Below are 10,853 nucleotides of genomic sequence, written 5' to 3'. Positions count from 1 at the left end.
CAGGACTTTTTTATGTAACAGAGTATTCCTACACTCTGGGTACTTCTACTTTTACTCAAGTACAAGATCTGAGTACTTCTACTTTTACTCAAGTACAAGATCTGAGTACTTCTACTTTTACTCAAGTACAAGATCTGAGTACTTCTACTTTTACTCAAGTACAGGGTCTGAGTACTTCCTCCTCCTCTGATTATAATCCAGTGTTTGGGTATAAACGAGGACCCTAACCCCTGAATGAATCCATGTCGCCCCTCCCTCTCTCCCACAGTGTAATGGATATCAGTTTTTTGGGTACACGTGGATTTAAATCGTCCTAAACGTTCCCCTTTCTCCACTCAGGCCTTGTGTAAAGGAAGAACAGTTTTGGGGGTATCAATGAGGACCCTAACCCCTAAATGAGTCCTTGTCTTGGTGCAAACGGGGACCCCTTCCTCCCGCCCACAGTGTGTAATGGAAGAACAGTGTTTGGGAATATGAGGAGTACAATCCCTCCTAAATGAATCCTTGTCTTGGTGCTAAACCTCAATCCTTGTTGCTGCGTAACTCTATCCCCAAAGACCCCAACACCCCCCCTCAGACGTCGGTGAGCTTCCCTGTGTAGGCCTTCCTCGGGCTGCAGTTGGTGTGTTTCAGAGACTCCTCGTCCTCCTCGCTGCTCTCCAGGAACTCGTCCTTGTTGTCACTGTTGATCTCAAACTGCTGTCCACAGGTCACGTGTTTGTACTGGAAGTGCTCCTCGTGGTCCGTCTCGCGGTGGTAGAAGTAGTTGAAGTTGGACACGATGACAGGAACGGGCAGAGCGATGGTTAGAACCCCGGCGATGGCGCACAGCGAACCCACGATCTTTCCTCCGATGGTCACCGGACACATGTCTCCGTATCCCACCGTCGTCATGGAGACCACGGCCCACCAGAAGGCGTCCGGGATGCTGGAGAACCCTGAATCTGGGTCGTCTGTTTCTGCAAAATACACGGCGCTGGAGAAGAGGATGACTCCGATGAAGAGGAAGAAGATGAGAAGGCCCAGCTCCCTCATGCTGGCCTGGAGGAGAAACAAGTGTTCGGATCACAAAGTCCAACAGGGGGAGAGGACACAAACACTTCACTGTCTTTGTACAACAATATGTAACGAGGTTTAGGATCGCAGCCTTTCACAGTGAACAGTGACGGGACAACAGACGGAAACAATCATTGTGGGGGGGGGGCAGGGTATACAGAACATTTCAAAGCTCTTTGTTCAAGTGTTCATGAGTTAGGTAAATAAAAGACTCTTGCACTTGCTCCTGTATCTGCTACCAGGAGGTTGAACTAACTCATAGCCTCTTTCTACAAACCTGATATCTCAGGGTCACACTGACATGCCCCTAATGTCCTCTCTCAGCTAGTTTGTTGTTGTTGTTGTTGTTGTTGTTGTTGTTGTTGTTGTTGTTGTGTAACATTGCCCAATACCTTAGACATCTGCTAATGCTAATACACTGATAGTTATTTTGCTCTCTGAGGGTGTCGTCCAGTTCCGTGTTTTTGACCTGTTTTGAGCGGCGGCCCAGCCTCAACCAAGAGATGCCTCAATGACTGATTGTAGTCTAACACAACCTGTTGATGTGTGATGACTAGTCTCTCAATCTGGATCTGAGTTCAGCTGCTTTACCGGGGAGATCTCACACACCTTTGAAGGTGTTTTGATCATTTGAGGGTGTTTAGTTTGGAAAGTAAATTTAAAAAAGGATAACTTTCTCTGTATTTCCTGGAGCTCACGTCCCTCTTCTTTTCCACCACCACTAAAACCAGGCTCTACATCAGACTGAGGATTGTGTGCAGGATCCGGTTCAGTCTGCATATTTCCTTTTCAATTATTCATCCATCGCTGTTTCTTTTGTCACCACAACCTCTACAGGCTTTAATTAACAAGGTGAGCGCCCTCCCTACTGCCCCCACTGGCCTGGAAGAGTATTTCATTACTTATCCAGACACAGGCTCTACAGCGACTAAATCATATCTTTTGGACGGATTAAGTTAAGAAATTGGACAATCGTCTCGGCACACTGGTTACAAACACTTCACAAAAGTAGTATGGTATCCTATGTGTGTAGTACTCCACCTGCAGGGTCTTCCCGAGGATCTGCAGCCCCTTGGAGTGTCGGGACAGCTTGAAGATCCTGAAGACCCTGACCAGGCGGATGACCCTCAGGATAGCGAGGCTCATGGCCTGCTGCCCGTTCCCCTGGTGCTCCGCCAGCTCCAGACCCAGCGTGATGAAGTACGGTATGATGGCCACGATGTCGATGGTGTTCATGATGTTCCTGAAGAACGCCGCCTTGCTCGGGCTCGCCAGGAATCGAACCAGCAGCTCGAAGGAGAACCAGATGATGCAGAGCGTTTCCACGATGAAGAACGGGTCGGTGAAGGGGTTCGGCTTCTTCACTCGAGTGGAGGTGCCGTTCACCTGAGGGCAGAGGGGGGGAAGGGGACATTTCAAAGACTCTTTACTTTGACTTGAGTCGAGAAGTTTAGTCAGTACTTCTACTTTCACCAGAGTACTTTTAAACACGAGTATCTGTACTTCTACTGGAGTACAGGATGTGCTTTCCCCTCTCTACCTGCTGGAACAGCTGCTGAGAATCCTCACGAAACTCGGGCAGCGTCTCCAGGCAGAAGATGACGATGGAGATGAGGATGACGAGCACAGAGACGATGGCGATGCCTCGCGCCGGACCCGAGCTCTCCGGGTACTCGAACAGGAGCCACACCTGGGGAAGAAAGAAAGGTGAGTTTTACTGCAACCAGGAAGTAAAAAGAAGAAAGGAAGTGGCTACGAATAAACATCATAAAAGTACCCGTTCATTCATAGTTCCACTTACTGATATACACCTGCAGGAGAGGACTCTTTAAAGTAGGGACACTACATACTGATATACACCTGAACATCAGCAGAGAGGACTCTTTAAAGTAGAGACACTACATACTGATATACACCTGAACATCAGCAGGAGAGAACTCTTTAAAGTAGAGACACTACATACTGATATACACCTGAACATCAGCAGGAGAGGACTCTTTAAAGTAGAGACACTACATACTGATATACACCTGAACATCAGCAGGAGAGGACTCTTTAAAGTAGAGACACTACATACTGACCTGAACATCAGCAGGAGAGGACTCTTTAAAGTAGAGACACTACATACTGATATACACCTGAACATCAGCAGAGAGGACTCTTTAAAGTAGAGACACTACATACTGATATACACCTGAACATCAGCAGGAGAGGACTCTNGGCATCCACGCAGTCACCTACTTTGTAATGTTCGATACCTCCCTGTAAGCGTCACGACATCGGCCTCTCACCCACATTCAGTACTCGTATGTGAGGTTGTGGGTGAGAGGCCGATGTCGTGACGCTTACAGGGAGGTATCGAACATTACAAAGTAGGTGACTGCGTGGATGCCTGTTCAAAACATTGCAAACTTCAATAAATCATTTAAATTATATATTTGTGTCCGACTTTCATTTGTTCATCGTTCTTAATGTGATGTATAGTAGCTTTGGTAGTTGTCCATACCTTCAGACAGCCTAAAAGTAAAACACAAGTTGTTTATTCACAGCCCGAACGCTCATCGAGATGACTGGATCATCTATGACAACTTGTGATCAGCTCCGATGAAATTGTGATATCACTTCTGTAGCTATTCTCCAGGGAGCACGTTTATTTTATGAAATACCTGTATCCCTCTCATCACAACAAGACTCTACACTGTGCAGGAAAAACAATTACATACATGAGAATAACCTTGATGTATGGGAATGAAACACACAAACTATCTTCCGTGGCTACACTGATATGTCACAGTAACGGTAAACCACAGATATCCACGATATCGACCTCTCCCCCACAACCTCACATACGAGTACTGAATGTGCATCAAAGTGATCTTAGGAAGGCAGATATAGCAAAAGATGAACGTAAACGACAAACGAGGCGATCGACATGTTTATTTCCTGGTCAGTCAACAATGGGTCCTCAATGTACACGCCCCGGATTCCTATGACGAAAATAATAGAATGTCGCCAGTTGTCATGACTCAGTTTATACTGCAACACAACACAACAATACATTTGAAAAAGTCACACTTGACTCTACGTTGCTGATTTGTTATCAAGTCTGTAAATAATGTTTTTTGTGACATAGTTCTACAGTATAACAGAGTAATAATAATGTATTAAAAACCCAGCAGAGCCTGGTTTTAACCAACACTCACCCGGTTGCTCGTGCTCTGTTGAAGTGTAAAATGGAGTCTGGCTTCATCACTTTTACTTCCCTGTCTGCAGCTCCTCCCTCTGTTTATCAGCAGAGGAGAAGTACACAGATCTTGAGTAAAAGGAGAAGTACTCAGATCTTGAGTAAAAGGAGAATAACTCAGTTATTGAGTAAAAGGAGAAGTACTCAGGTCTTGTATTTGACTACAAGTAGAAGTAGTCAGGTCTTGTTCTTGAGTAGAAGTCAGGTTTTGTACTTGAGTAAAAGTAGAAGTACTCATGTATTCTACTTGAGTAAAAGGAGAAGTACTCATGTTCTTGAGTAAAAGTAGAAGTACTCAGATCTTGTACTTGAGTAAAAGTAGAAGTACTCAGATCTTGTACTTGAGTAAAAGTAGAAGTACCAGAGTGTAGGAATACTCTGTTACAGTAAAAAAGTCCTGCATTCAAAATGTTCCTTAAGTAAAAGTAGAAAAGTATTCTCATCAAAATATAGTGAAAGTCTCAAAAGTAAAAGTAGTCGTTGTGCCGATTGGCCCATGTCAGAATAATAGATATGGTATGTTTTATAATGATTGATCATTAAAGTTTAGTAGAGTAGAAGTACAAATTAGTACAACATTGAAATACTCAAGTAAAGTACCTTCAAAGTGTACTTGAGTAAATTTACTTAGTTACTTTCCACCTCTGATTATAATCCACTTTGATCTAAAGACGGTCTTCCTTTGCGCGGCCTGATGGACAGCCAAGCACTTTATTAATGTTCTTTTTAATGTTTATCTTAGTAAAGGAGTAATTTATTGCCATAATGATTCAGGTTTAAAGTTTACATTTGCTTATTTGTATATTATTTGAAGGAGGAGGGACACAACACAGGACCGATTTCATCTAAATACACAAAAAAAGCAGTTCTCTTTCACCCAAACGAGCAGCGCCACCAAGTGGATGAAATGCAGCGCTGCGTCTCCAAATGAAATGGAAGCAGTTTCTATAGCAACCTTCAGACTTTCTGTATTGTCTGACACGGGAGTGAAGGACGAGCCACGGAAACCACCATGTTGTGCAAAAAGCCTCCATGTTGTCTGATCCAGAGCCTCCTTTCAACATTTAGCACTAAAAAAGATACAATTCAGCACATTTCCTGCAAGACACGTCCTGCAGGGGACGTCATCTAAACAACACATTATGCTCTGATTAGGATATTTTAGGGTTAAGATTCACAAAAAATAACCAGAAATGTCCATCACAAGTTCTCAGAGACACTACTGAGCTTATATTTTTATATATAACAAGGGATAGGAAGTAATAAAACAGAAAGGAAATTGTCACATTCAATAGTTTGACTGAAAAATATGACATTCGGGATGTTTTAGAGCCCGACTGATGCTGATTTTGGGATGGATTTTCCCAATATGGACACCAAGATAATAATGTATACCTTAAGCTGGACACTTGAGCGTCAACGAGCAGTTTTCTTGATAGTTTGTATGGAAAAGCAAACATTTAATTAACAAAACAGCCAACAAACTAATTAAAAAAAGACTTGAAAGTGCATTGTATGGAAGGTAAAAGGTGCCATAATGTGAATCTTTGGCATTAACGTTATTTTATTTGAAAAAAATTACAAATTCATTGCCACCTGTCACCCTTAGTAAATTTTAGTAGTTGTTTAAAATCTATTGATATTGAATACTTGCCACTATTTTAAGCATCTTAGGTAAGTCTAAAAAAACTTCCAATTAGGTTATGATCTTCCAGTCACATGACCCAAGAGATAAACCTTATTATTATTGAAAAAGGGTTTCAAAAGTCAACATTTCAACGCCATAAACGCAGATTGAAAAGTCAACACACTGAATCGCCTGCTGTGTTTTCCACAAAAACCTCCGTCATTAAAGCACCTTAGTTTCTGGACTCAGTCAACAACACCTGATGGAAGAAAGGGGAATTTCTTTTGGGAAGAAACTGAAGATTTAAAGAGTTTCCTGGAGACGTTGGATTATTACCTGATGGATGGAGTTTAATCATCGACGGACAGACAATGGACGACCAACATCTGGACGTCTCGTCACAAAGAGAGGTGAGTTAAACCAGAATACCTTTAAGTTTATCCTGTGTTGGTTTGCAGGGCTCGACAGTAACGGTTGCCAGGTTGCCATTGGCAACCATTCAGAAAAAATGTCAACCACTTCTTGACCTTTGGTTGCCATCAGTGGCAACCAGTCTTTAACATAGAGAAATAAGGACAGCAAACAGCAAAATGTGTTCCCCAAAAGAGATAAATGTTATTTATTTGTTGTATTGAGAGTGATATTTAATTCTTGTTGTGACCAGGCGGAACCTGATACTGAAGTTTCACGTGCATTGGTGTGATTACGGAGCCAGAAAGCCATGCACGTTTACTCGCGTGCGCGGAGCGCCCGTGTGTTTGTTTTACAAAAAATGGCAAAGCAAATGAAGTTGTTTGACTGTGGGGTAAAACGTTTGGCTAACCCGTCAACATCTCAAACGAATGTTCAAAGTGATTCAACTGATAAAGCGCAAGGGGAACCCGAACGAAAAGCAAACAGGATATGTGTAAAGTCTGCTCCGTTGTGTATTCACTTCCGGTAAAAGTTCCTTCAAAATAAGAGTCCCGATCTTATTACTACCAAAATAAAACAACACTTTACCAGAGGAAAATATTGGCATAAAAATATTAACACTTCTATAAAAAGGTATTTTAAATATAGTTAGACATATTAAAGGTAATTTAAAGCATTAAAAAATAATATCTAATTCTTAAATGTGAATGGTTTTCATTTATTTAACATTATAATTGTATTAGTCTGGCCAATCCAAGACTTCAATGCTGAAGGGCCAGTGGATCTATGGTGGGGGTCAGCACAAAGGTCAAGAGAACCCACATTTGAAAGGAAGACAACGGATGACTAAGAAACTAGTGATCTGTGAAGAACAGAACAGCAGCTGCACTACTGGTGTTTAGTATACCAGCAATTCTGGGTGGACAAGTTTCCTACCACTCAGGTTTCAACTAATTGTGTTAATTACTGATTGTAAAGCATTTGAACATTCTTTTGTGTCACATGTTCATTATTAAGTTGATGTATAACTGTATAGTATCTTAATTATTTAAAATATAAGGTGACTAAAAATGGCAACCGTATTTTCAGTTTTGGCAACCAAAAGCTGATGCCTGGTTGCCTGGCAACCACTTTTAAAAGTTAGCGTTGAGCCCTGGTTTGTCACAAGAACTGATGATTTAATGCAAATTTAAAGACAAAATCCTGGAAAATGTGTTGTTTACGAAAATAAAGTCAAGACTGGGATGCAATGTTGACAGAGGAGGAAGTTAATTTACTAAAGTGTTCAGATCTATTTTGTCATACTTGTAACTTTACTCCATGTTACGCTGCTTTTATCCTTCTACTGCACTACACTTCAGCTGCAATAACTCTCATAGTCCGGTTTTAACATATACTTATAAATACATCGTATATAATATGATGCAGTACTGACTGATAATATACACAACAAGCATCTCAGCTGTGCTTTGAAATGCTCTTACATGTACTTGTAAGACATACAAACAGAATGGTATTAGAACAAAGGTATAACTTAGCATGGCTAACCCACATGCTAACATTCAAACGTCCATCAATACAAATACAAAGATTAACTTTTTCTGTAGCTTCTTATAGTTTTTGTAAGACTGTTAACTCACAGATATATATGCCTTCACATAAACCAGACTATAGGCAGCATGTAAACACAAACAAATGCAAGATTCCTATAAGTATTAAACAGAACTCTATAGAAACACAGCTGCACACACAGCTACTAGTTACCAACAAGCAACCCTTAAAATGCAACACAATCTTATATTTTAGTCACAATACTTGCAGAAAATGTGTCTCTGAGGTAAAGCTTGATGGTTTTTAATGCAGAAACATTTACCTGGGTATCAGATATTAAATAAAGCAGAGCCATTACTCTGACATGTTTTCAAAAAGTCCTCCAAAAAATGAAATATTATTTTATGAGTTGTTTTGATGGTTGGCAGCAAAGTGCATAACCGCCCCCTACAGGACTGGAGGGTGGAGCAGTGGATACATGGCAGAATCTAAATGTACCAAAATGATATGACCTTTTAATCAACTACTAAATACACAAATAAAGAAAAATAAGAAAGTAAAAACCCAATAATAATAATAACAGAAGAAAAGAATACAGTACAATACAAAAAGTCTAATTACAATCGAGCAATAAATCCACATTTATCACAAGCACACGGCATCGATCATGTTAAAACTGGTCTAAAGAGGTGAGTTTAGGTGTTTTAAAGGTTGGGGGGGTTCAGAGGTGTTGGAGTTTGTTCACTTAATGGTGTGGTCCAACATAAGGTTCTCATTACATTAAGGGCCATTAAATAGTATTTTCACTGTGAGGTATTAGTACTTATCCTGCAGACAGATGTGTGAGTGCAGTGTGTTGTCGGTGCAGGTGTGAGCCAGCAGGGGGCAGCAGCTTCCTGCAGCTGGATCACATCTAGAGACTGAGCCTTTTCAAAACACCAGCAGGGTCAACATGGTTTATTACACCTGCATTTACTGTATTATACACATTTTAATGTTATAGTTGTTATATTATAGAACAAGATGCACGTTTTTAAAAAAATATTTATCAAATGTTATTTAATTTTATTTAATTAACTCTGATTCAAATGCATATACAGATCTTAATTAATTTGTTATGTTATGAATGATCTACTTTTATTTAGGTTCTTTTAGGTCTTTTTTATGAGTTATTTCTTGTTGTATGTATTTATGGGTGTATCCCCTGCGCGGTGTGACAGGTTTGTGGCTGCAGGTCAGAGGTCAGCGGTATTTAAAGACTTGTGTGTCACTTTTACACTTTGATGCATGGGTTGCAGCGACACTAAAAAAAACACTGTGACAACAGCTGCTGGTTGCCATGGTGACGGGACCACAACAATGTAAACAATGTTGTGTTGTTGTATTAAATGCAGGGACTTACTATATGCAGCTGGTGGAAAATCACTTTGTAAAATCACTATTTTTTTTTAGGCCATGTTATAGATTATGATTTTTTCCCCCATAGCAACAGAGAATACTGGATTCTGATAGGCGTGAGATTTTTTAAAATTGTATTATCATTAAGAGATTCATGCTGCAGCGCCCCCTGCTGCTATGGAGGGGAGATTATAGGGTTTATACATACGTATTAATTATTGAGTCAATTACATAAAAAAAAAAAAAAGTTAATATATTTAATTCAATAAAATATATATATTCTTTTGTAATGAAACTCAGGTATTCTATTAAAGAAAATAAAATAATACAAAATAATAAAAATAAATAAATACATAATAAAAATAATAAATACACTCTACTATTTAATCAATAAATAAAAAAATAAATAAAAATAGTTGTTCGAATGTGTTTATTAAGTCAAATACATTAAAACATTCAAAAAACTAAAGGCAGCAGTTAAATTAAATGTACATAAATACACGCTGCAGTAACACCACTAAACACAACCTCATACCTCCTGTTTGTCGACCCCTCTGATATTGATTAGATCTCATAATACCTCTTCCTGGAGAACAGTGTGTTATTCATTGCAGCCAGGCGGAAAGAGACCCTGAGTTTCTCTGGATTACTTTACCAAACGATGTCTCCGGATCACCGTCATCCCGTCCTGCAGGAGACCTTTTATTAAAGCTTCCCACCGGCGTCCATATCTGAGCCACCTGAGAATAAACTGGGTCAGGATTACAACCTGCTGGGGCCCCGAGGGGTTACATCTCAGGTTTTTTTTGGTGTAAAATGCAATGAAAACATGAACCCTGTGCTGCACAATCAAGTAATATCCATGTTGTTTTCGTGACAAGCTAAGCTATCAGCACATGTAGACAACAGGGATGTCACATGGATGTACATATAGTTATGAGACCATAAGTACAAAAGAAAAAACGAGACGAAAATGTTATCGCTCAGAAATGAATTCAAATCCCAAAGTGAAAAGTAATCTATAATATTCTTGACGTTAGAAAAATGTTATTTCCAGCCTTGGAGACCATGGGGAAAAAATATATATATTTCAGAGCATCAAAATCAATATGTATCTACAATATTTAAAAGAAAAGTCATGGCACTTTTATCTCAACAAGGTTAGTTGTGCCATGAAACTTAAAGGTCACCTATCATGCAATATTTAGGCAATAGGTCTCAGATATATACAAATATATAAAAACATGTCTATGAAGTGTTTTGCTCCAAACACCAAACAGATCACCCATTCTAGCCATGCCTCATATCCCTCTATTTCACTTCCTGTTTCTAAAGTGCTGATTTGGGTATAAAGCTTAATAGATGAGGGGTCTGAGCTCATGCGGGACCCGGCAGCTACTGTCTAAACTAAATGCTGCCGTGATGAAACGCCATATCATGGATTATCAAGGATTCTCTCTGAAACAGTATGGAGCTCAAAGGCTTTCCCTCTTGCCGGTTATACCACAAGGTGAGTTCCTTTTTACTTCCTGCTTCTTCACACACATGCTCTCCAGTACAGGT

At 40.0% G+C, this 10,853-nt stretch overlaps 1 protein-coding gene across 1 annotated transcript; it reads right to left on the bottom strand.

Moving 5' to 3' along the window:
• Positions 1–171: 171 nt before the first annotated feature.
• Positions 172–2,755, bottom strand: LOC104950214 (shaker-related potassium channel tsha2-like; the record flags this gene model as incomplete). Its single annotated transcript, XM_010776700.1, has 3 exons — positions 172–1,041; positions 2,098–2,442; positions 2,597–2,755. Coding segments are annotated over 3 exons (972 nt in total), but the record flags the coding sequence as incomplete, so codon positions are not given.
• Positions 2,756–10,853: the final 8,098 nt, after the last annotated feature.

This window comes from Notothenia coriiceps, unplaced genomic scaffold, assembly GCF_000735185.1.
Source record: "Notothenia coriiceps isolate Sejong01 unplaced genomic scaffold, NC01 NC01_scaffold00017239, whole genome shotgun sequence".
Lineage (NCBI taxonomy): Eukaryota > Metazoa > Chordata > Actinopteri > Perciformes > Nototheniidae > Notothenia > Notothenia coriiceps.
The sequence above is the reverse complement of the archived record's forward strand: the minus strand, read 5'-3'. Positions and strand labels throughout refer to the sequence as shown.